The following is a 25,642-nucleotide window of genomic DNA, read 5'->3' as shown; positions in this document are numbered from 1 at the left end:
GTGCCATTAGCTGACCTCCTTGTGCCATGTAGTGCAAGAATATCATAGTACCCCGGAAAGTACAGTACACATTGCTCTAAAATAAAACACATGATTCAGAAAGTGCTGGACAATAGAGGAACAGCCTTTTTAACTGAAATGTACTTAAGTGGAATGTTCTTTCTTTGTTTTGGTCAGTACACAGAGTTGTGGGCTGTCAGCATTCATCTCAGGACAAGTGATCCAGAAATGAGGGATTAAAGTACTTTGTGTTGGCAGCAAGGGAAGGGTAAGAAATGGAGGGAGGAACTGTATTAGGCTGATTTGTTCATGGTCTCATGTGCTCCTTGTGACAGAGTGCTGGGAGAGTATGTGAGATATCTCTGCTCTGCCTCTGAGTGGTGATTTGCTCCCAGTCAGCTCTTCTGTGTCCTTCTTAAATCAAGGAGACCCCTATCAGATGTACACATTCAGGAATCACATGCTCTCAGTAGAGCTGCCTGTGGGATGGCAAATGAAATCGGCTCATATCTGTGGTGTCTTTTAAACTGCTAAAGATGTATGCAGTTTAAAATGTACAATTTCTAGAAGAGCTGTATCAAATGGCACATTTGAAAGGTGTTCTTTGAATAGGTCAGTTATTCTTTAGTCAAAGACAAGGCTACTAAAGGAATTAAGGATGATTTTGTGAAAAGTAAATTTAAAATACAAACATTGTGCCTAGCTCTGTCCTGCTAAACCTAACTTGTACTGGCTTAAGATCTATTCTGATTTGCAAGTATTCCTGTCAATAGAATCAAATGAGCCTAGGAAGTTGTAGCTGTTCAACAACTACTTTTTAAACAACAAAAAGTATTAAAAAAATCCAACCACATGGCAAAAAAACAACCTCTTCTTTTCCTCCAAGGTCCTAACCAGCTCCACTTCCCCAGGTGCCTGTGCGAGTATATCTTTGTATTGTAACAGCTTGGTGAAAACAGCGCAGCTGTCCTCTGTGGGTGGTCTGACTTGTTACATGAGTGTCAGCATGGCTCGCATTTTATCACAGCTTCCCAGCTCGTGCTCTCAGAGCACTCAGTTAAAGACGTTATTGCCTCTCGTAACCGAGCTGCCAAGAAGGAGCCATGAATGCTGGTTCACTGAACTTACCTGTATTTGCCTGCATCTGCTGGTGGTGGCAGCTGAAATGTCAGACGCAAGGATACGTGGAATGAGTGGGAGCAGTGCAATGTGTTACCTTGTGCAATAAGATTTGTCAGAGTTGCTCTGTAGTGTCATAAATTGTCTGCACGTTGATGGTAGAATGGCTGTCACATTAATTACTTTCTACTGGTGTATTTCAGTTAAACTGTTTCCCAAGCTGATGTATTACATTGGTGTACAGTTCTATGCTGGTGCGTGTTGTCAGTAGGTCAAATATCCTAACCCAGCCCTCTAATTAAATGGGTACTTGATTCTGTTGGAAAGATTTTAGTGAAGTTTGACTACATGTTTTTGTCCTTTTAAGCAGAGCTTCAGAGTAGCTGTTTGTAATGGTAGTTTTACTTTACTTTTATATTGAAAATGCATGACCAAAATGGAATTTATGCAGATGTTGCAGGAGGGAAATGTGAGCATATGAGATTCTTACTCCATCTCTTTTTCAGCTTTCTGAAACAAAAGTCTTCACTTCATCTTCTGTTCCAGCTGAAAATCATGTGACTCCTGGGCAAAGGTAAGCTCTTCTACCATGTTTTCCCTATACTTTAAAAACCTTCTCCTTGATTAGGCAATATTAGCTTGCACACAAAATATTGAATAAAAACTCTCTCAGAGATTGGTCAAACCCATCTAAAAATTGAAAAAGCCCTGCTTGCAAATTGTTGTTTCTGTGAGTTCCTGAGTTACTTATTTCTGACTGTGAAAGTGGAGACAAACTTACCAAATGTGTGAGTATAACACATCTACTGCATCAAGACTGCTTACAGAAAGGAAGAAAAGTAGCTGGGAAGAAAAAATTTTTTGCTGTTGAAAGGGAAGCTCTGGCTTAAGTGTCCAGAAAGTGGGAAAGCCTATCTGTGTAGATGGAGGAAGTGTTCAGAATGTAATGCTTTGGCAGATGTGTTAAATGAAAGCTTGCATTGACAAAAAGGTGAATTCCCTGGTGAACATCACAGTACAAGCCTTTACTGATGATAGAGCGTTAAGATCAAGAACCAAAAATAGATCAATTGCTGCCTTCCTTTGCCTGCCTTTGTCTTCAAATGCCTTTCTGGTCATGTTGTGGAATCAGCTGCTTCCATTAGCTTCATGTTCCTGAGGAGCACATTAAAGTATAGTGAACGCTTTGGTAGTTGGATAGCATGAGATCTGAAAACTAGATAGGCTAATGGTTCCAAAAGTCCTGATTCTGCTGTACTGTAGCAAAATTTTCCATATAATATGGATGTGATTTGCATGAGGCATGGTGTCACATGGTGTATAATTTGTATTTCTTTCTTTCTTAAAGGTAGTATATTCATGTGTTTTTTGTTCTATTCTCCAGTGGATGTCCCTCAGATTGTTAGAAAATGTTTTAGTTCATCCGCTCAAATTGGGGTGGGATTTTTTTGTTTGTTACTTAGTGGCAAAAAGATCCCTTCTCTCTCTGTTGTATGGTAGACAAAAAACATCTGAATAGACTGCTAATCAGTAATAATTCTGTTGCTGGGATGGCAGCCTTAGTATTGCTAGTGCTTTCCCCAGTGTCACTGAAGTTTAATCACTGTTCACTCATTCCAGCCAAGTTTCACTTTGTCTTACAGCATTGATTTGGTGACACTGCTTCAAAAGCCAGTGACATCTACCCAAGAGACAGAAGGCAACTCATTTGAGTCTTCTCAGCAGCAGACCTTTGGCCAAGCCTTAGTATTCACAAATTCTCAGCACAGCACCCAGATGGCATCAGGAACAGGCAGCTCCAGTGCTGTAAACTCTTACTCTCCTCAAAGTCTGGTAAAACTATCTTGTGCTTTCTAAATATTTTGTTTTCTAAATGTTGTTCATGAGTAAATATTTCAAGTTAAACAACTTTTCCAGTGCTGGTCATTTCGTGAAGTGTTTTGGTATTTGGTGAAAAATTAAAATGAAGAATATAATTCTTTACTTTCAGCCCCCTTCCCCCCCCCCCCCCCCCCCAAAATTACTTTTTTCATTTTGCTGGTTGGTTATTTCTGCATTTGAATGAAGCAGTTATATTAATTTTTGATTAGAGAGCAGATGTGCTCATTGCTTGCTGATGTAGGATTAAATAATTTGTTTATAGTTGGGAGTTCTAGGCCAGAAAATGGATGTGTTATTTCCAAGCACATAGTCAGCTACTTCTTGTGTAAGCATGCCTATTTCTGAATCAGTTTTGAGGGTGTGAGATGAGGTGTTTATTCTCTAAAAATTGGTCCAACTATTAGTAAATCTATGATATTTTAAGATGTGCAGGTTCAAATAAGTTAGTATTATTGTGATTACAGTAGTGGACATTTTTACTGGTCATTTGTTAGTAATCTAGGTCTGAAAAGATTTTTGTTGCTTCCAGATGGCAGCTGTAGGCATTGACCCTATGATTGTGCTCAATTATTAGTTAAAATATTAACTCCACTCCTTCCCCTTTTCTTCTTGGTCTTTTGGTAGTCGGCAGTTCTTTGTTCTGGCTTTGGAGAGCTCAGATCTTCTAAATTGGCAAACTCTACTGGTTCCCAAATCTTGGACCAATTGAAATCACCGGGATTGGGTCAGTTTACCTCTCAACAAACCAATAGCAGTTCTGCCACCACTAGCACAGTTGCTGCATCATCCTGGGATCTAAAACCACCTAGTACTCAGTCCTCAGTCCTCAGTCAGTTTGGTAAGTGCTTTGACACAGGTTTTTCTCTCTTTCTCTTTATATTAGCCAGTAGGATTTCTTAATGCCAATGATAGTTTAAAATTACTTTAATTAAAGACTTTTTTTAAAAAAAATTAATCCTAGTAATACAATTACTTGGAACATTATAAATGTTATGCTTATTTGCTGATAATAAACATCACAAGTGTATAATAAACTAAGTTTTATTAAGCTTAAGCCTATCCCTAAATGTCATTACATGTTTAAAGTTATTGAGCCTTCCAGGTAGTGACATCTTTGATTTAGTGTGCTTGAATATTTACATGGAATTTTGTTGTTGATTGTTTTTCAACAGATAAGGAAAATACTTATTTTCCTTGTACCTATGCTTCTTTTAGCTGAGTGTAAAGTTGTGTACTTTTATTTTGTTTTTTTCCCAAATTCTCTCTTCTAATCATTACATGAATTTTTAATGAGTACTGTGTAATTTCTTCATAATATGCATCGCGCTTCAGTGTTCTTTCCATAGTGTGCTGTGAAGGATTCGGGTTACTTGTTTTATGTTTTTATAGTGGTATGAATTTTTATGTAATTGAGTAAAATTAATTGTAACAGTGAGAATGACAGAAACTTATTTTCTGTAGTGTTGTTCCTAGCAGAATCCTCACTGTGAAGAAGATAGCTTTTGTGTCTCTCATGTGTGTATATGTTTATGAGTAGATAAGCAGCCATTGGTAGCAATTACTATCTTTGACATGCAGAAATTCTGAAAAAAAAATAAAACTACATTTTAATGCTTTCTTATGGACTTCACCAACTGAATAAAAACCCCTTGACACTGGAAATGCTCGAGATCTCTGTGGTGGTTGACCAGTGCTTTAGGTCACCTCATGGCTTTCAGTATCCAAAAACTATGAAAGGGAAGACTTGGGAAAAAACTTGTTTATATCCAACATCTCTTTGCTTCTCAGCTATTATGAGATGGTAGAAGACTTCCTATTTTCTTTTCATCTTCTTCTTTGCAGGGGAAGGGAATCCTAACTCATACTACCTCTAAATTGCAACAACTATTTACCCCTTGGAAGTAATCACATTACATCAGCTCAGTTAATTACAGTGAAACTTGAAGTGCTTGATTAAAATAATCTGTAACAGTTTTTGAGGATTTGTGTGTGATAATACTGTGACTGTGTATGTAGATAGGTTTGTTTTCGCATTTTTGGAAGTGCTTGGCCACTGCTATTTATTTAAAGTAGATGTATCTACTGTTGTCCTTATTAGTGTTAGTGTTAGTGATCCATGTGAAACCCTTGTGCTGTCTGAAAAGACATGCAAATGCTATAGAATCATAGCTATTAAGCATCACTCGGATTCTTGCATAAAGAGTAGAACTGTGAAGAGCAAAGTTCAATGCTTTAATTTTGATATTTCCTTTTTTCCAACACTGGCCAGACTTTAAATCCCAGCCTGAACCATCTCCAGTTCTGAGCCAGCTGACACAGCGACAGCAACAAATGCAGATGGTTCCTGTTCCTCCTCCTGGGCTGGAGTCGTCCTCCTCCCAGGTAAAACTCCGAGAGCCATCACCAGTAGACACCTCTACAGCTGTTAGCAAAATATTACAGCTCCCCACTATCTCTGTGGATAACCAAGCAGTGACTGTTCATCAAACCCAGCAGAAACAGATAAAACCACCAAAAAGGAGGATAACTCCAGCATCCAAGGTGGGTAATTGAGTGATAGCTTGTCATTACTAAACTTAAAAACCACAAAAACTTGCGTCAGCAGCGGGATAGCCAGCAGGACCGGGGCAGTGACTTGTCTCTCTGTACTGGGCACTGGTGAGATTGCGCCTCAAGTCCTGTCTCCAGTTCTGGGTCCCTCATACAAGGAAGATATTGAGGGGCTGGAGCATGTCCAGAGAAGGGAACAGAGCTGGGGAGGGTCTGGAGCACAGGTCTGAGGGAGCTACAGGGGCTCAACCCGGAGAAAAGGAGGCTTAGGGGAAACTTGATCACTCTCTAGAAATGAGGGTGTAGCCAGGTGGAGATTGGTCTCTTCTCTCAGGTTACAAGTGGCAAGACAAGAGGAAACAGCCTCAAGTTGCACTAGGGAAGGTTTAAATTGGATATTGGGAAAAATGTCATCACTGAGGGGGTTGTCAATCACTGGAGCAGGCTGCCCAGGTAAGTGAGAGAGCTACCATCCCTGGAACTGTTTGAAAGATACGAAGAGACATGGTACTTAAAGACATGGTTTGGTAGTGCTGGCTTTAATACCTGGACTTGGTCTTAATGTTCTTGTCCAACCATAATGATTCTGTGATTTGATTCGGTAAAAGTTTTATATAAATTGCTAGGGAGAAGGAGAGCAAAGATCTTGGTATGTTTCTTATCTATGAAGCAGGATGTACTAATCTGGATAGTTATTAGGTCCAAAATATTGTGGTGATATCTTTTGCAAGCAGATAGCTGTTTGCTCTGTATGGAAAATGGCTGCTGCTGAGTGATTTTTAGATTCACTTAGTAGCCACAATATGAATACTGGTGGGGGGGGGGACACGTACAAAGATGCTACTTTGTTGTTGTGGAATGGTACGGTTTACTCATTCATCTCCAGATTAGAGCAGAATCAGTGGATTAATTTCAAGTTGCAGATGCATGCAAAAGAGTTATGGCTTCTTTTCTTCCTTTAAGATTCCTGCCTCTGCTGTGGAGATGCCTGGATCAGCAGACATGACAGGGTTAAATGTTCAGTTTGGAGCTCTTGAGTTTGGATCAGAGCCTACACTCCCAGAGTTTGGATCAACATCAAGCAGTGAGAACACCAACCAGGCGACCAACAATAGCTTATATTCAAAATCTGTAAAGTATGTGTGAGTTGCCCTCCTGCATTCTCAGATGTTCTTGTGGGAGTCAAGTTTGTGCCAAAAACGTCATGACAGGATTACAATGTAATGAAAGGAGAAAATATGATTACTTGTTTTCTGTGGACTGTATCTTAAATGATAATTTTTCTACTCTAATTATAATCAAAATCTGACTGGATGGGTAGATGTGAAGCTGGAGGTGATATGAATATAAATAACCTTTAAATAAGCTATCTTTTAGAATTTTTTCTCACGTGAAGTTGCCCTGATTTTCAGGTGTTTTGGGGGTTTTTTCCTCCCTACCCATGTTTTTCTCCAACTGACCCAGCAGAATTGACCTTTTTACCATATATTTATGTTAGTTAGTAGATTAGCAGCAGGTTACAGATCTGATTCTCCTACAGGATGAAAAAATGAGAAAAAAAGCTGGGCTTTCTGTATGCAGATGCTCTTACTGAAATGCTACAACAGCCAGTGATAAGTGCCAGTGGACCAGTAAACCAGTTTTAATTCCTTACTCATTGAAAAATCAGCATCAGTAAAAAGCTTCCTGAAGTTAATTCAGAAATATTAATAGAAATGAACTTCCACATAACTTTTATACACAATATTTAAACTAAATGGACAAAAAAACATTACTGCATGTTTTAAAGTATTTTTAGTTCTTTGCATAATTTATTTTGTAACATTAGAATTCTATTGTAAAAAGAATCCTATTGTTATTCATTATATACCAGACTTTATCAATTCTGCTTGTTTAAAAAAGAAAGATTATGATCGTTAATTTATCCTTGGAAAAGGTGGAAATAACATATGACTGAAAAGTGCTTGTATGTAATTTCTTGTCTTGTTTGGGCTGGAATGAGGAAGGTGAATGGTGCGTAGTGCAGCTGAGGTTTTGAAGCAGTGATTAGTGACAACCAAAGCATATTATACATTTTTTTTACATTCTTAGGTTTTCTAACATAAATAGTATAGGTTTTTTTGTGTGTTTAAGGTTGTTCTAGATAGCCATATAGAAGCTGATATTTTCATGAAAGTATTTGAGATACTTACCAAGATGATAAATAATTCTTTTTTTCCAGTGATCCTTTGAATACCTCTTTGCCAATATCCAATACAGTACAGGACTCCACCTACACAACCTCTGCCATCAGCTCTTCCAGTCTGACCTGCTCATCCCAGAGCACTAGCTCAGTAACAACTTCCTCCTATGAGCAGACCTCTGTGCATAGCAGGATAGCGTACCAAAGCTCCATGGCTCCGTCTGAACCAACTGCTGCTGCAGTTACGGTGAGTTCATTACAGAAACAGGACCTAGAAAAGGGGGAGTACTCTTACCTGTGTTAGGTTTGTATTCCCCTCATACATTAATGCTGTAACCAAGCCAAGTGGTATTTTTGATTTCCAAGCCCACCCTCTTATTTGTTTTTGCTTTTCTTGGTGTGTAGTCATTTTTGGTATTACTGTATTTGGGATACAAGAGCATGTGATTTTGTGGGCGTTGACATCTTAAATTGTCTTTTGACTTTTTTTTAGTAATGTTAAAATTCTACTTGAGTTCTCCTCCTTGAACATAAAGAACTGTCTCTGTATGTAAATATTAGTTATGGTATTTTGCCATAACTAATAACTTGATGGTTTCTCTACAAATGTATTTTATTTACTAAATTTACATGGCACCTAGCAAATGGATCCCAATTTTTTCTTGGCCCCTCCAGTATTACTTTTCTGTTGCATTTAAACCAGTGGGAATTAGTTTAATGGGTTATTTTAATAAGCATAAGCAGAGGTCTAATATAGGACAAAGAATCTCTTCGGAGATTCAGACACACCTGCTGTCTTTGTATATGGAATGTAGGTTTATTTTAAAAGAACTGAGTTTATTGAATGTTTTAGGAACTTGTGAGAGTTTGTAAGTTTATTTACTTCTGGCCTTTGTTATGTGTTGGCTCAGTCACACTTGTCTTCTGCACTAGCTCGTATGTACTGGTGAGGATCAAGCATAGACTATCCACTTCTGTACTCCAGCGTTATCCAAAAAACAACTGGTGCTTCTCAAGTCTTATCTTTCAATGGAAAAAAATTGGCGTCTCTGTGTAACTTGGATAGTTAAAATTGTGAGTTACATTAGATCAAAAGCACAACCATTTCCTATATGTTAATGCAATTCCTTCTTTCATATTGGTGTGAACCTGAAGTTTATGTTATATACAGTACATGGGAAGGTTTGCTGCTGATGGGTGTATTATGGGCAGTGTATGGGTTTCTCTATGTTGAAGACACCTTGCACTTGAGACAACTTTATGATGTAGTTTTTTTAAAGGCAGTAAAAATTTAATTTTCTGCCTTGTTCAATTTAGTATGAACATAGAACTTTGCATGAAGCATGTTCAATGTGTGATTCAGTCTGAGCATTTAATATACTTCTAAGATGATTTGTTAATTCATTTCTTCTTTGTTTACAGAATGGGCACAGTGGTGTTAGGACACAGGCAACACTTGACAGTAAGTTTTCAAAGCTTGGTTGAGCACAGGACTTTCTGTTCATTCCTTGCTACTTGCTGTGCACACAAGCGTATCAGTGACATTGGGTTTAAGGCTTTATATTGTTCTCCATGACTAATTTATGGCTGACCCATTTGACTTTATTTGTGCTTGCATAAAATGCTGCTTGCTTCTTGATTACAATTGAAATATGAAGGCAGGTCTATTAAATCTACAAACCTAAACAATCTTAGAATTAGAGAAGCTGCTTTGCTGTTGGCTTTTGGTTTTTTAATTCACCTGTCAGAAATCATTTAATATTAAAAAAATACAAAATTAGAAATAATATGAAGTTTTTTAGCACTTCTTCCAGTTCTGAGTTGGGAACTTGCAAATATCACTTAGCTGTAGTGAAATGAAGTCACATTCTTCGAGTGCACCTCTCACTAGGTATCATTCTGTCTCTGCCCTGTTATAAGTCTGTGGGAATAAAGGTGAGAAACACATTCCCTCTTGTAAGTTTCTTAATATCTTGCAAACAATACTTCAGTATTGACTGTGGTATAGGTGTTAGTTTCTTCATTTTGGCATGTTTTTAATGTAGTGTGGACCTGTACCAGGCCTGCGGCTCTGTACTTGGAGTTAAAGTAATTAAAGTATAGTATTCACTCTTCTGATCTTTGTGCTGCTCCATGGAAGCTTTCAAGGATAGCGGTGTGAATTAAAATCTTTTGGAATTCCAACACCTCAATTTTAGGTCTAACCTCCTCTTAAACATCTCTTCAGGTAGGCCATTAGTAGTACAATGTTTTGTTAGTACCAAGTTGAATTTAAATGAGCAGGAGTGTATACGCTCCAAGTGCACAAAGACAGCTTTTCAACACAAGAACTTTTCTGGTGTTGTGTACAGAGTTAATAAGCAATATATGAAATTCACTACAGAATCTGTCCTTTTTTTCTACAGAAAACAAAGATCTGAGTACTCCTAACACTTTTATTTTCTGTAATAGCTTTACTAGTCTCTTTTCCTGTGCCAGTTCTCCGTTGAGAGCATTTCTGTTTTCTTCTTCCATTGAGTCTGTTTTATGCATCCAAATGGTTTTGAAATTGTCTTAACTTTTATAAGTACTTTCTCCTTTCTGTATGTGCTATAATATTCTTAGTTGTTCATCTCTCTTGTTTGCTGTTCTTCTTTAATATCCAGATCTCGAGCTTCCTAAATCCTTAATTCAAAGTACGACTGATGTGTTTTACTCCTGACCATCCTACTTGTCTCGTGGTTTTCTTTGTCTTGCGCATTGCATTCAGTCATCTTGTAGGGGATCTTAAGATGGTGATTCTGTCCCTTGTGTTGAGGGAATCCTGCTCTTAATATATTGGGAGTTTTAAATGTTATTTACTCCTTTTTTATATGAGTTTTACCAGGAGTTACTAGATGATGTAGTTACTGCCTTCATAAGCATGTTTGTCACTTGTATTTCCTTCTCTTAGAGGCCATACTTATTACCAAGGCCAGGACCTTTTAATTCCTCTTTCCATTGCAACCCAACAACCTGACTTTGGTCATTTAGCTAAGAAATCAAATCCATAAAGTGAACAAACTCTAATAAATAACTTCCAGGTGTGTATTTGATTTTTGTTTGATGACCAATCTAAAAGTGTCTTCACATACATTACAAGTTAGTGATGATCCACTGGGTAGTGGTCCCTGGTGTGGTGTGGGAACATGGCCCAGCAGAAGGTAGGGCTCAACTCTTTTCTGAGTTTTATTGGTGAGTGGCTGTCTCTAATTCTTTGTTATTTTTTGTAGTAGTAGAAAAAGTGAAACAGTTGAGAATCATGTTGGGCAATAGAATTTTTAGGCCTCTTATTACAGTGTAGTGATCCTATAAACAAGTTTCTATCTGTGTAGCCTAAAAAGTGTAAGATAAAACCTATCACTTTTTATTATCTAAATAAAGTGAGTCAATATTTAACAGCTCCTTAGCCATAAAAAATACTTAATGCTGTGCTCAATTCTGGCCTTTCGTTGTAGCTTTTTTCATTCTACTGCAGCACACTTTAGATTGAATATACCAAAGGGATAAGTTATTTACCCGTGTACTCCAGTGATCTCAGTGTCCATCCCCAACAGTGCTGTGTAGGTCTGAATGAAGAAAGAGCTGTAGGTGAAACTAGATATGTACAGTGCCTTGAAAAGGCAGAAATTACTTGTGTTTGCTGTACCAAAAGTGAGGAATTTTAGAATGACTTGTGAGTATAAATTAGTAATCCCGATAGTGGCAGATGAAGTGCAGAAGACAGTTGTTTACTACATGTGTAGCAGTGATAATTGTAAATTTATTGTAAATAGAGAGCTTAAAGGGGAAAAAATGGTAGTTCAGTTGTTTGAATTTTCCTTCATAGCCAAATTGCTTGATATGGTTACCAGTTCTTAATGGTCAGATTTTTGCAGACCAAGGGATGAATGCTACTGTGTGCCTGTCATCTGGACTGGGATGTCAAGTATGCTAGAATTTTAATTTGAATGCCTCTTTTTAACTTGTTGCAGCTATTCCATCAGTTGCAGCGCCTAAGACAGAGCCTTCTCCCTCGCTACCTTCAGTTGGTTCTCTGCCCAGTGTGGTGTCTACCACGGCCTCGCTTCTGCCTTCAGCATCGCAGCACGTGGCAGCATTGCCCAGCTTGCCTCAGTCCAGTGATCTGGCCAGCAGCTCACTCTCCCAGCTGAGCAGGTACAGTGGAGTTGTGGTAAACTGAGGGGGTCCATTCTGAGGATAGGACAGGTGTAAGGGTGATTCCCTATCGGGCTGGCAGGCACCAGGGATCCCTTTTCTTATGTGAACCAGAATTAGGAGAGAGATTCAGAGAACAGAAGGCAGCTCTGGGCTGCCTTCTACTGGCAGAGCAGCTGCTGCCCTCACGCTTTCATGATACATATATGCTTTGTGTTTCAAGAGGTTTGCTTCAATCATGCTAGCTAAATCAGCTAAATTGATTCCCCCCGTTTATTTTTCCTCCTTTTTGCCTGCTGTTTTTGTTCAGTGTTATATGTTTGAAACTATTCTTTAACAGTTTAGTACATGGCCAATTTGAAATAATGTAGTCTCATTTGTATTTCTTAAAATTAAAACCCAGAAATAATTTCACAGGGAAACTGTGTGTGTTTTCTTTTTCTAAGCTATTTCCTTAAGATATTTCAAAATATCAGTTTGATGTTCCTGGAAGTGCATCTAGCACAATTCAGCTTATTTACACTGTCTCTCTGTTTTTCTGAATGCCTGTTGCATTTTCAGTCATGTTGATGCCTTAGGATTTTAGCTTTTATATTTTTCATTTATTTGTAATCCTGCACTTCTTTAGTGTATAATTTTAAACTCCGTATAGAGTATTAACTACTGTCTTCACATTTTGGTTAGACTAAACAATTCCTCTCTAGGTCTGGCATTCAAGGACACCTTGCTGTCTCAGGCCCCGGAAAGTATAAAGAGAAGTGAGGTGGTGGGGAGTAAACATGGGGTAAATGACTTCATTACCTGAAGCTGTAGTTGAAAGATTAACTGCCTATATGCAAATGGACCAAACTTACAGAAGTGTGAGAACTCGTGACTGGTCATCCATATCTGGGTGTAGCCCCTGTGGAGGCTTCATCTGCTCTTTTTATTCTCTTAATTTTGTCTGACCTCTGGTTTTAAGGAAGCCCAAAAAAGGCATCGGGATGACAATCCTGAAGCGGTATTGATTGAGTTACATTTTTGATACTTGCCTTTGTACTATATTTGTTAATACAAGAAACTGATTTGGGATATCAGGGAGTTTTTTCCCTTTTTTACAGCTAGGACATAGTTGGGGTTTTTTTAACACTCTAGTATTTTTTTGTTGAATAAATAGTAAATATATCAAACAAGAGCAATTTCCTTTACATTGGTCACATATCCCCACAATGATTTGTTGACAAGCTGTATAAACGTATGGAAATCAGCTGGGGGTCGATGTTGTTGGACAGATACAAAGTTTCGGCTATCCTTGGGATGCCTGAAATCCAAAATGTGTCTGACTTGGTCGAGCTGATGGTTGTCATCTGTGTCTCTGCCATAGGTCAGATGGTGAATTAAGACTTACCAAAAGAGCTGGGAAGAGTGGGTGAAGGAGTGGTATAAAACTCTTACTTTTTCCCTTGCTGAAGTGATGTTGTTCCAATTCCTGCAAAAGGGGGGACAGTTTTGAAAGTTAATCTATGAAACTGTGAAAGTTTATTCTGGGCCCATGCCTTGAAGAGCTACCAGAAGTATTTGCCCTTAAATTAGGTCATGTAATGAAGATGTCAACTTTGGTATGAAAACTGTATTTTCTTGTGACTATTTCCATAGACAGCACTAATCTAATTTTGTTGCTCAATCTTTCCTGCTTCTTATTTAGTAATAAGGATTTTTTTTGAGCACCAATCTATACACGTTTTATAGCTTCATTTGGTTACCTTTGTTCTGTGTTGGTTCAGTCTATTGCATACAACATACAGTAGGTTACATTTTTGACCTCGAATATAAGGTATAACTCGTCAGTTTAAATGTTCAAATGCCAGTTTCAGTCACCTCTCAGGGAGACATTTGAAGATCTCTGGATGAATTATGGGGCAAGTACCCTGCAGTTCTACTTGGTTGAGTTAATGTTATGCAACTCAAAATGTGAGAAACAAGACAGTGAGTCAAACCAAAGCACTGCCTCACTTTAAACCTGTCCCCCATGGTAAGCAGCAGCAGAGAAAGAATGAGGAACCAGGCTTGTGCTTGTGTGAACCTTGTTTTGATTTTGGACTTCATATGTCATGGAGTCATCGCTATTTGATTCCTGAAGCAACTATAGTTTTTCTAAAGATACCGTAAATTGAAAAATACTAATGGTGTTTTAGATGTTTTTTATTAATAATAATCTGTACTTGATTTTTTTCACTAAAAAAGTAGGGTACTAGTTAAAGGAAAAAGTGCCTGTAGAGGTGCCTGTATTCAAACAGGCACACATGCCTGTGTGTGTGTATATGTATACACACACTCTTACATGTAATTTTTTTCTTTAACTTCTCTGTTACTGTAGGTATACACACACACCTAGAATTCTAATTCTTTAACTAATGCCCTACTGCATATCTGTATTTGTTAAAAGTGAAAATTAATTAATTTTATAAATTCTTCCCAATTTCCTTCCAGTTCCCTTTCCAACCATCAGACCAGCCTCTCTCCTGCCTCAGTGTTGTCTTCAGGCACATCACATGTGGTAAGTCCTGTTAGTATTGAAACGAGTGCTTGGCAAATAGTCAGTTTATCTCATAATTAGGACCATCTCTTTTAAGTTGATTGTGTCTCAGAACCCCAAGACCCATAAGTAGAGCCTTCAGGGAAGAAGAACTCTCAACCCTCTAGTGGGGGAAAAGGGATTACCACTTGTATTTGTACTAGATCAGGAATAGCTATGACAGAGCCTTGCCAGTCACACAGCTGTGGGAAATTGTCATGCCACCTAAGGGGGATGAAATAAAAAACAAATTGCTTATAACTAGTTTATTACAAAACATAACAAAAACAAACTTTAAAGTGGCAATCTGAAATGTCTCCAAAATATGGACTATTAACAGTCTGCACTGTAGAGGTTTGCTGATAAAATGCAGGTGATGGAATGATATATGTTACGTTTGAGTTACTGTATTATAATTTTGTGATGGTATGGCAATTTAAGTTTAGCTCTCATACAATAATTTTCTTTAAATCACTAAAGCATCATAAGCATGCAACTTAGTTGCTTGCTTGGTACATAGGTAATGCATATCTTTTGCATGAGCTGCTGTTACTTTAGAAGTTTTTGTTGTTTTTGTTTTTTTTCCCTTTTTCCCAGCATCTTCCACTGTGGTTTATTTGCTCTGTGATCCTCATTCTTTTTGTCTCCTTTTCTAGCACACTAGTATTGAGAACACAACTTCGCTCCAGCCCTCAACAACCTTTTCAACTGCTTCAACCTCAGCCACTAGCACCACCTCCTCGGTTGTCAGCATGGCAAGCAGTATGAACACTACAAACAGCCTTGGCCTGAGTGTTACCAGTGTGTCTATACCAGCTGCTACCACACGGGCAGCTCCCTTAGTGTCTTCAGGTTGGCAATATTGACAGATCACGTGGATAGACTGAGGATTTCAGTCAGCAGGGCTGTCAGTTGAGCATCTCACCCGCCATAACAACGCTAAGAAGTCCACACTGTTCACTCACATTTCCAGCATGCTGTGTTTGCTGGCTTCTGAAATAAAGTTGCCTGGTTTTATGTATTTGAAATACTTGTTAGGGTGTTATGTGGCACTTATATAGCACATTCCATCCCCAAAGAGCTTTATAAATACACGCCAGAGCAGTTCTGACTTAGGAAGTCTTGGGCTAGAAAATTCACCCAGTTTGTATTCCAAGCTGTGATCAGCTCCTGACTATGAGTTCACATAAGCTTTAGTTTCAGGCTGTTCTGTGACTTGAATTCATTTAGCAGTATCAAAATATACTGCAGTGTCCTCATTATCATGTGTCACATCCCTACTGCCACTTGCACAGAAAGGAAAGAAATGTCTGGGTCATTGCACAGCAAATAGCACTTGAGAAGGAAGGTTCATGGAGAAGGAGGGCTGGGAGGCTTCTTGCACTGAAGTAGAAGTGATGCTAAATTCTCTTTCTTCTCTGATGATCCTGAACTGCTAAAAGGAAATCTTATAGAGAGAAGTGAGTGATGTATTACTAAGGATCGGGCTTAGTTACAGAAATATTTCTCATTTCTATAGCTCGTAAATGAAGTGTCTTATGACTGGCCAAAGTGCATTGTTCTTTTACTGTTCTGCTTCCTAGCACTGCTTCATGAAGGCAGCTGAAACCATTTCAGTCTTCTCTTTGCTATTCCTAGCTGTAGTAAGTCACCCACAGAAAGTATGCTGGCAACATTTAGTGCTTTCCAGTCTGTTGCTGGTGATAAAGGGAATGCATTGACAGAGCAGGAAATGAAAGAAGAGAATTTGCTCTCTCAGGTTGAGAACAATTTCTAAATTTGCCTTCAGGAAAGAACTGAGCAAAAGAGAAGTTCGGTAATCTTGTAATTCTTGTAATCTTGTAATTCTTGTAATCCTCTTGGACAAAGCAAATTACAAATTCAGGCTATTCTATGATAGGACTGTTTTCAAGCTAAAGTAGCCTGTGCTTTCCCTCCCTTGAGGCATGGTTAAACTCTTGAGGCTATTTTGAGCATATTCATCAAACAGCACAAAATCTCCTCTTTATAATCTAGGATGGTGCATCTGCCACAACATGTGAGCTGTCTTGTCTCAATGCTGAAGCCTTTTCTTTTCTAAAGGCTTGTTAAAGTGTCTGTATTTTGATTCTACAGGCAAAGCACCCCCAAACCTGCCCCAAGGTGTACCACCCTTGTTGCATAACCAGTATATTGTGGGACCTGGAGGACTTCTGCCTGCCTACCCAGTAAGCAGTTTCATTGTTTCTCTTTGATTTCTTAGCCCTTGGCGCAAGTGGGCCCTCCAGACCTGCTACTGTCTATGCCAAGTCATTTCTGGTGGCACATGTTACACCTGGAATTCTTGTTTCAAATGCTAAAGAACATCTGAAATATGTTCAGTAGAGGCTTAACTGTTGATTGTAAACTGCAGAGCTTTTGCTACAGGCCTGATCTGGCTGCTGTTGAAGCTAAACATGTGTGTGGCTGTGGTTTTCAGTGTTAACAGGTTTTAGGCCCTTTGAATAAATTTAGGCTCCTTTAGGTTTGTGTTACTGGAATGGATTTGCCATAGCAGTGACTGAAATGTGCCATGAACACATGTGCCATGATTTGAAAGACTTAGCTTTTTGATGTCTGACCAGCATCAACGTATTTTTGGTTATCTGCTTTTTGAATCCAAACCTTTATATCAGTAATTTTTCTGTATCAAACTGAATGTGAGGAGATACCCAGGAGGTTGTGTTGTGGTCAAGTCATCAACTCTTAATCTTAATGCTCTTTGAAGTAATGATTACAGCAAAGAGGGCTGTTATTCTTATTCCCAAATCTGAATGCGCGGTAGATTTTTCATAAGTTCAGGAATGATGTGTCTGTGAAAACTGTGTTGAAGATGGGACAGTCAAACTCTCCTCAGAGGACATTGTCACTAGGAAACAACATCAGAGTGACAAGCCTTTTTAACTTCAGTTCTGCTCTCCTTGAAATGCTGCAGTGCGCCATGATGGCACAATGCGACATACAGCTGTAGACCTTTAACACAGACTGGGCTTAAGTCAAACTCAGCTCAAAGCCCCAGACTGATCAGCATCAGAAAAAAGTGTTATAATGATGTTGTATTTTTATCTGTCTTTAAGCAGATTTATGGTTATGATGATCTCCAGATGCTTCAATCCAGACTGCCAATGGTAAGTAAATGACTTACTTAATTTTAAAGAAGTTGTCTTCACTGTTGATCATTTGTGCCACATAAATTGATTCATTGAACGGTAGTTAAGAGATTTTCCTTGTGTTCTGTATTCTTTCTTTTGAAATTTATACAAGGATTGTGTAAATTGATACAGAGCAACTGTTCCATCATGCATCTGTCCAGTTGCAAAATCTCTAAATAGACACAAGTGTACTCTGTGCTCCTGAGTGGAGAAATGTCTAATTTTTGTAGCAGCATTTTGACATTTTGTCTAATCTAGTTGAAGTCCTAAGTGTTTGTTTTACAAAGAGGTAAGGTTGAACATCAAGTACACAGGTTGGTAGCCAGTAGGTGTTGCTGAGATTTTGGATGTGGTCATAGGTTTAGATGTTTGCATATGCATCATGGCAACAAATGGAGGTGAGCTGCAGGAGGGAGAGTGTACAAAGTTTTTTTCCTTATCTGGATCCAGAATACAAATGGCATATGAGACAGGCTGAACTCCCAAATAGATTGAAAAAGGGCCTCAATCTAGATTGCAAAATGATAAAGAGTTTTCCTATCAGAAATGTAGGATAAGGAACTTGGAGAGACAGTTTGGTAGTAGGTAGCTGAGAACAGTTACATACTAGAGTGATGCGGTGTATCTGTGGAGGCAGAAATGGAGCAGTGAGGAGTGATCTGAGAAGACTGGATGAATGCCATAATGCAAGGCCCAAATAAGTACAAGGTATTCCATGTAGAGTTTGCAGCAGCCAGAGTCAGATAGTTTAAAGGTGAGTACCAGGGATGACTGAGACAAAGCCCTGTCATACTGCAGACCCTGAATTAAAAAAGCTCCAAAGATGAGCACGTGAATAAAGACTTTTACCAGAGAAAGTTGTGGTACTTGAAGAACTGTAAACTGAAATGCACGGAATTATCATTGTGGCAATAAGATGCAAAATATTTGAAGTAGCAGGACCAGGAGACACATATTTTATTGTGTTAACAGTAGCTAGATGCCTGGTGACCACCACGGTGCTCTATCACTCCCCACCTCATCTCGTCCAGGGAGAAAATACATCCTGAAAGGCATGTGGAGTGAGATAAGTACCGGGAGAAATTACTTGCTGGTTGCAGTAATGGGCAAAATTACTGCATTGGCTTGGGGAAATTAGTTTAACATCTTAGCAGTCAAATCAGGGCAGATAGCAAGTAGATAATGAAATAAAACCACATCTACAGAACATCTTCCCTTCACCTCTCATATTTTCCTGGACTTAGTTTCACTCATGATTTTCTCTACTTTCATCTCCCAGGTGGCATAGGAGGATGGGACTGCCTTCTGTGCTATCACACTTCTACACCTTCCTCCTCTACACTTTTCCTCTTCGACACTCTTCCTATTCCCATTTTGGTTCCACAGTCCTCCAAAACCTCAACACAAGTAGTAAATGGTTTATGTTGAAAGAGGCAATCTAATTGCAAGCAGCTCTGACATGGGAAGAGAAACCTTCTCCTAGACTACATTGCACAAAGCCCCATTCAGTCTGGCCTTGAACACTTCCAGGGGTGTGGTAATCTAGCTAGCTCTAGAACTTGTTCACAATCCTCATAGTAGAGGATTTCTCCCGAATGCCTCATATAAGCATACTATCTTTCAGTTTAGAGATATTCTCTATAGACCACTGCCTGTCAATGCAAATGCTGTTCAAAATTAGTTTCCTCCTTTTATGTAAGGTTGATTGAAATGTTAAAAGGCTGCAGTAAGATCTTCCTGTAGCCTTCTCCAGTCTAACTAACACCTTGTCATATATCTTCGTAGCAGAAATGCTCTGATGCTCTGCTAGTGTTTCTGGCCCTCTAGTGGAATTTCTCCAGTAAGACCGTGCCTTCACTGTCATGAGGCTTTCGGATACAATAATTGGGAAGAGAGTTGCAAATTACTGAGGAAAGAAAGACTAAGACATAATTCTGAACATAATATCTAACACCTAGTGATGTTTCTCGAAAGATATTGCTGCAAAATGCTGCTTGGGCAGGTATGAGCGAGAAGAGAGAGCAAGAGATATTTGGAGTCTTACATGCAGCACAGATTTGAGCGGTGTTGGGAGGACATGGCTTTGCACTATTGCAAAGAATGGTTGAAGTCCTAGAGGGAAGAGGTAATATCAAGTGTTTTGTCTTAAGTCTTTATTTACAGTGGCATAAACACGTGAAGAGGTAGAATAATAAATATGTGAAGAAATAGAAAAAAATAGATAAATAAGTCTATAAATAAGTGGAGAAAGTCTTTTGTGGATCTGAGTAGGAGCAGCTGAATGGCTGGAGATGCAGCGGTTGAAGGCTGCGGGTGCCGTGCGGCTGCCTCAGGGCTGCGTGCGGTGCCAGGTGAGAGGAGGCCCAGGTGGGGTTGGAGGTGGCTTTGGGGCGTAGGTGTGTCTGGGTGTGTGGGTGTTGGCGCTAGCGGCGCATGGTGCGTGTGAGGTTGTGGAGGTGCTGTAGAGAGGCACGAGCTTCGAGGCGGACGTGGTCCCAGGCGCAGGCGCTGTGGTTGTGGGCGTGCAGGAAGAGGTGGATGTCCCTGAAGTACTTGTTGATGGCGAGCAGCGGGTTGCGTGGTCCTTTGAAGGGCGCGGCGTTGTCGGGGAGGCATTGCTCCAGGTGGTGGATGTGGTGCTGCAGCTTGTTGAGGAGGTGGTTGCGAGCGTGGCTGGGCCAGTGCTGGCGGGTGCTGTTGGAGCTGAGGGTGTGGAAGAGGTGCTGCAGGATGCGCAGGGCGGTGGCGGCGGCTTGGTGCGGCTGCAGGTTGTTGTGGAGCAGGCCGGCGGGGAAGAAGGGCGGCTCTGTCAGGTGGCAGGGCTGTGTGTGGCCGACAGCCATGTCCTGGAGGAGGCGGAGAGCGTCGCCGGGGAAGGTGTCCTCGTGCGTCCAGAGGTGTTGGCAGGCCAGGCTGCTGGCCAGAGCGGTGAGGAGGAGCAGGAGCGCCGGGGCGGCGTGCGGCAGGCGTGGCGCTGAGGCTGTGGGCGCCGGCATGGTGAGTCTGCGGGCGCTGTTGGGTGCTGCTGGGCAGGAGGAGCCTGGTGAGGCTGGCTGGTGCTGCTGGTGGCTGTGCTTGGGGTGCCTCCGGGTGCGGGGCTTTGTATGCAAGGCAGCTTTCCCTTCATCGCTTTCTGATTGTCCGGAGTTTCTGCCTGTAGTTTCCAGTCTCTACTGGTGGCTGTATTGGTTTTGGGGAAGTGTTTGGTTGGGGTGTCCGTGGTTGGGGATTGTGGTGGCAGCGGTGTGCCGGGCTTGTGAAAGTTCTGGCTGGGAGACGTCGTGGTCAGGTGCGGTGGAGAGGGCTCTTGGCTGTTCCCTTTCACCTGCCGGGCCAGCTGTGCGGTGCGTGCTGTGGTGCTGAGTCTGTCTTTGTGCCCAGGCATGCTTTCCACCTGCAAGGCCCTGCTGGTGGCTGTGGTCACTTTTCCTTTCACTTGGTGGCTTGCCTTTATTTTCATCTGCGCCACCGTTTTCCTTTTGTGGTTGCAAGGGGTGTGCGGTGATGTCAGTGGGCGGGCGCTGGCGTTTCCCCTCCTGCGGTCAATGGCCTGAGGCGGTGGCAGTGTTCAAGGGGCTGTGTGTGCACGTGGGCCTTGGAGGCCTGAGTGTGTCCTTGCACGGAGGCAGGTGCTCCTGCTGCTGTGTTAGGGAGGAGCCGGCAGCAAGGCAGGCAAGGAAGGCTCAGTGGAGAAGTTGGTGCCAGGGAAGGGCTTTGCCCTTTCTGTTGTGCCTGCTGCCGTGGCTGTGGCCCTGGAGCAAGGGTTGGCTTTGGAGATCCGTGCCTGAGTGGATGAGGCGGCCACAGGGCCAAAGAGCACTGTCCCCCATGAAAGCAATGGTGGTGTGTTTTGGCATTGCCAGAGCCCTTTCCTGCAAGAGTGTGTCCTGTTCAGGGCTCGTTAGTCCGTGAGAGGTGTGGCATCCTTGGAGGGGATGGCTCTGAAGAGGCACAGGAGTCTAGAGGACATCGGGTGTGAGCAAGGCTGCGGGGGCTGGACTTCTGTGGCTGGAGTAGTGAAGGTTTGCCAGTAGTTTCAGATGCCTTTCCAAAAGCGCCCAAAAGCTGGGGAGTAGTGGAGAGGCGTTTGGGGTGTGCAGAGATCTGCATTGGCATGATCACCCTGGCCTCATGGATTATGGTCGGATGGTTGCTAGGAGCGGATCATGGGATTTGAAGGTTCTGTGCCTTTGGGGCAAAGAGGCTGTGGAGAGGAGTGGGTGTTTGTAGCCTTGTGTGTCAGCGCTCTCCAGGCACGCTGCTGAAGTCGCACAAGGCGAATGCTGAGAGCCCTGCCTGAAGAATGGAGACCCCAGGCCAGTGTAGGAGAGGGTCGAGTTTGAGACCCTCTTAGCGACCTGAAGGTGTCCAGGTGGATGACACATGAAGAGGCGAATGCATGAGTCCTGAGGGAACTTTGAGGTGGAGTTGGTAGGCCAATGTGGATGGGTTTTGAAACCTGGTGTCTGTCAGTGGAAGTGCCCAAGAAGTGGGAGATGAGAAACAGAACTCCCTGTCTTAGACAGGGAAAAGCAGAAGAGTGTGGGAGCTCCGGAGCAGTGAGGCTGAGCTCTGTGTCAGGCAAGAAGATGAGGCTGCTTCTGCGGGAGACTATGCTAAGGCCAGTGGAGAAGCAAGGGGTGATTGGGAGCAGGGAGCATGGCATTCCAAAGTGCAGAATCGCCATTCCTGGTGGTTTTGGTGCTGTTCTATGGTTAGGGCTCCACAGCAGTGGTGGAGAGGGGCGAGCAACGTGACCTTGTGTTCCTGGCTTTGTGCGAATGTTTGACAGTGTCGCGCACGACATCCTCGTCTGTGCGTCAGAGAGGCATGGATTGGGCGGATGGAGCAAGGTGTGGTTAAAGCAGATGAGGTGCAACGGTGCTCCTCAGCGGCCTGCGGGTGTTCATCTTTTTGGTGCTGTTTGGTGGTGTTGGCCAAAGACTGGCAGTGTTTGTGCTCAGAGGCTGGTGCAGGATGCTGCTTGGGCAGGGGCCATTGAGAAGAGTGGTCGGGGGCTGTTTGGAGCAGGGCTTGGAGTGTGTGTTGGGTGGAGATGGCTTTCCCCGGTGGCAAAGAGTGGTTGCAGTGCTGGAGAGAGGAGAGGCAGTGGCAAGTGTTTTGTCATAAGTCTTTATTTGTCGTGGCATAAACAAGTGAAGAGGTAGAAAAATAAATACATAAATAATGAGATAAATTATATAAATAAAGAAATAAATAAACATATCAGTCTATAAATAAGTGGAGAAAGTCTTTTGTGGATCTGAGTAGGAGCAGCTGAATGGCTGGAGATGCAGCGGTTGAAGGCTGCGGGTGCCGTGCGGCTGCCTCAGGGCTGCGTGCGGTGCCAGGTGAGAGGAGGCCCAGGTGGGGTTGGAGGTGGCTTTGGGGCGTAGGTGTGTCTGGGTGTGTGGGTGTTGGCGCTAGCGGCGCATGGTGCGTGTGAGGTTGTGGAGGTGCTGTAGAGAGGCACGAGCTTCGAGGCGGACGTGGTCCCAGGCGCAGGCGCTGTGGTTGTGGGCGTGCAGGAAGAGGTGGATGTCCCTGAAGTACTTGTTGATGGCGAGCAGCGGGTTGCGTGGTCCTTTGAAGGGCGCGGCGTTGTCGGGGAGGCATTGCTCCAGGTGGTGGATGTGGTGCTGCAGCTTGTTGAGGAGGTGGTTGCGAGCGTGGCTGGGCCAGTGCTGGCGGGTGCTGTTGGAGCTGAGGGTGTGGAAGAGGTGCTGCAGGATGCGCAGGGCGGTGGCGGCGGCTTGGTGCGGCTGCAGGTTGTTGTGGAGCAGGCCGGCGGGGAAGAAGGGCGGCTCTGTCAGGTGGCAGGGCTGTGTGTGGCCGACAGCCATGTCCTGGAGGAGGCGGAGAGCGTCGCCGGGGAAGGTGTCCTCGTGCGTCCAGAGGTGTTGGCAGGCCAGGCTGCTGGCCAGAGCGGTGAGGAGGAGCAGGAGCGCCGGGGCGGCGTGCGGCAGGCGTGGCGCTGAGGCTGTGGGCGCCGGCATGGTGAGTCTGCGGGCGCTGTTGGGTGCTGCTGGGCAGGAGGAGCCTGGTGAGGCTGGCTGGTGCTGCTGGTGGCTGTGCTTGGGGTGCCTCCGGGTGCGGGGCTTTGTATGCAAGGCAGCTTTCCCTTCATCGCTTTCTGATTGTCCGGAGTTTCTGCCTGTAGTTTCCAGTCTCTACTGGTGGCTGTATTGGTTTTGGGGAAGTGTTTGGTTGGGGTGTCCGTGGTTGGGGATTGTGGTGGCAGCGGTGTGCCGGGCTTGTGAAAGTTCTGGCTGGGAGACGTCGTGGTCAGGTGCGGTGGAGAGGGCTCTTGGCTGTTCCCTTTCACCTGCCGGGCCAGCTGTGCGGTGCGTGCTGTGGTGCTGAGTCTGTCTTTGTGCCCAGGCATGCTTTCCACCTGCAAGGCCCTGCTGGTGGCTGTGGTCACTTTTCCTTTCACTTGGTGGCTTGCCTTTATTTTCATCTGCGCCACCGTTTTCCTTTTGTGGTTGCAAGGGGTGTGCGGTGATGTCAGTGGGCGGGCGCTGGCGTTTCCCCTCCTGCGGTCAATGGCCTGAGGCGGTGGCAGTGTTCAAGGGGCTGTGTGTGCACGTGGGCCTTGGAGGCCTGAGTGTGTCCTTGCACGGAGGCAGGTGCTCCTGCTGCTGTGTTAGGGAGGAGCCGGCAGCAAGGCAGGCAAGGAAGGCTCAGTGGAGAAGTTGGTGCCAGGGAAGGGCTTTGCCCTTTCTGTTGTGCCTGCTGCCGTGGCTGTGGCCCTGGAGCAAGGGTTGGCTTTGGAGATCCGTGCCTGAGTGGATGAGGCGGCCACAGGGCCAAAGAGCACTGTCCCCCATGAAAGCAATGGTGGTGTGTTTTGGCATTGCCAGAGCCCTTTCCTGCAAGAGTGTGTCCTGTTCAGGGCTCGTTAGTCCGTGAGAGGTGTGGCATCCTTGGAGGGGATGGCTCTGAAGAGGCACAGGAGTCTAGAGGACATCGGGTGTGAGCAAGGCTGCGGGGGCTGGACTTCTGTGGCTGGAGTAGTGAAGGTTTGCCAGTAGTTTCAGATGCCTTTCCAAAAGCGCCCAAAAGCTGGGGAGTAGTGGAGAGGCGTTTGGGGTGTGCAGAGATCTGCATTGGCATGATCACCCTGGCCTCATGGATTATGGTCGGATGGTTGCTAGGAGCGGATCATGGGATTTGAAGGTTCTGTGCCTTTGGGGCAAAGAGGCTGTGGAGAGGAGTGGGTGTTTGTAGCCTTGTGTGTCAGCGCTCTCCAGGCACGCTGCTGAAGTCGCACAAGGCGAATGCTGAGAGCCCTGCCTGAAGAATGGAGACCCCAGGCCAGTGTAGGAGAGGGTCGAGTTTGAGACCCTCTTAGCGACCTGAAGGTGTCCAGGTGGATGACACATGAAGAGGCGAATGCATGAGTCCTGAGGGAACTTTGAGGTGGAGTTGGTAGGCCAATGTGGATGGGTTTTGAAACCTGGTGTCTGTCAGTGGAAGTGCCCAAGAAGTGGGAGATGAGAAACAGAACTCCCTGTCTTAGACAGGGAAAAGCAGAAGAGTGTGGGAGCTCCGGAGCAGTGAGGCTGAGCTCTGTGTCAGGCAAGAAGATGAGGCTGCTTCTGCGGGAGACTATGCTAAGGCCAGTGGAGAAGCAAGGGGTGATTGGGAGCAGGGAGCATGGCATTCCAAAGTGCAGAATCGCCATTCCTGGTGGTTTTGGTGCTGTTCTATGGTTAGGGCTCCACAGCAGTGGTGGAGAGGGGCGAGCAACGTGACCTTGTGTTCCTGGCTTTGTGCGAATGTTTGACAGTGTCGCGCACGACATCCTCGTCTGTGCGTCAGAGAGGCATGGATTGGGCGGATGGAGCAAGGTGTGGTTAAAGCAGATGAGGTGCAACGGTGCTCCTCAGCGGCCTGCGGGTGTTCATCTTTTTGGTGCTGTTTGGTGGTGTTGGCCAAAGACTGGCAGTGTTTGTGCTCAGAGGCTGGTGCAGGATGCTGCTTGGGCAGGGGCCATTGAGAAGAGTG

The 25,642-nt window shown here is 43.3% G+C and overlaps 3 protein-coding genes across 18 annotated transcripts in view; 1 reads left to right on the top strand and 2 right to left on the bottom strand.

Moving 5' to 3' along the window:
* The window catches only part of UBAP2 (ubiquitin associated protein 2), a 147,703-nt gene that overhangs the window by 53,298 nt on the left and 68,763 nt on the right, over positions 1 to 25,642 (top strand). For 11 of the 16 annotated variants that reach the window (XM_074532324.1, XM_074532322.1, XM_074532330.1 and 8 more), the window contains 12 exons: positions 1,626 to 1,693; positions 2,763 to 2,952; positions 3,625 to 3,838; positions 5,270 to 5,541; positions 6,514 to 6,692; positions 7,772 to 7,979; positions 9,155 to 9,194; positions 11,725 to 11,908; positions 14,378 to 14,444; positions 15,119 to 15,314; positions 16,578 to 16,669; positions 17,558 to 17,608. In XM_074532324.1, the coding sequence (XP_074388425.1) occupies positions 1,626 to 1,693; positions 2,763 to 2,952; positions 3,625 to 3,838; positions 5,270 to 5,541; positions 6,514 to 6,692; positions 7,772 to 7,979; positions 9,155 to 9,194; positions 11,725 to 11,908; positions 14,378 to 14,444; positions 15,119 to 15,314; positions 16,578 to 16,669; positions 17,558 to 17,608 (1,761 nt within the window). The remainder of the gene's footprint in view (positions 1 to 1,625; positions 1,694 to 2,762; positions 2,953 to 3,624; positions 3,839 to 5,269; positions 5,542 to 6,513; positions 6,693 to 7,771; positions 7,980 to 9,154; positions 9,195 to 11,724; positions 11,909 to 14,377; positions 14,445 to 15,118; positions 15,315 to 16,577; positions 16,670 to 17,557; positions 17,609 to 25,642) is intronic. The other 5 variants (XM_074532319.1, XM_074532316.1, XM_074532318.1 and 2 more) reach the window with 3 other exon arrangements.
* On the bottom strand, positions 20,000 to 20,657 carry LOC141727031 (interferon-like). The gene has a single exon (XM_074532351.1). The coding sequence runs from the start codon at positions 20,626 to 20,628 to the stop codon at positions 20,056 to 20,058; it is 573 nt and encodes a 190-aa protein (XP_074388452.1). The 5' UTR covers positions 20,629 to 20,657; the 3' UTR covers positions 20,000 to 20,055.
* Positions 23,000 to 23,657, bottom strand: LOC141727020 (interferon-like). The gene has a single exon (XM_074532338.1). The coding sequence runs from the start codon at positions 23,626 to 23,628 to the stop codon at positions 23,056 to 23,058; it is 573 nt and encodes a 190-aa protein (XP_074388439.1). The 5' UTR covers positions 23,629 to 23,657; the 3' UTR covers positions 23,000 to 23,055.

This window comes from Zonotrichia albicollis, chromosome Z, assembly GCF_047830755.1.
Source record: "Zonotrichia albicollis isolate bZonAlb1 chromosome Z, bZonAlb1.hap1, whole genome shotgun sequence".
Classification (NCBI taxonomy): domain Eukaryota; kingdom Metazoa; phylum Chordata; class Aves; order Passeriformes; family Passerellidae; genus Zonotrichia; species Zonotrichia albicollis.
The sequence above is the reverse complement of the archived record's forward strand: the minus strand, read 5'-3'. Positions and strand labels throughout refer to the sequence as shown.

Excerpts from the sequence above, each read along its gene's own strand:
- LOC141727031 (XM_074532351.1), bottom strand. The coding sequence starts at position 20,628 with ATGCCGGCGCCCACAGCCTCAGCGCCACGCCTGCCGCACGCCGCCCCG.
- LOC141727020 (XM_074532338.1), bottom strand. The coding sequence starts at position 23,628 with ATGCCGGCGCCCACAGCCTCAGCGCCACGCCTGCCGCACGCCGCCCCG.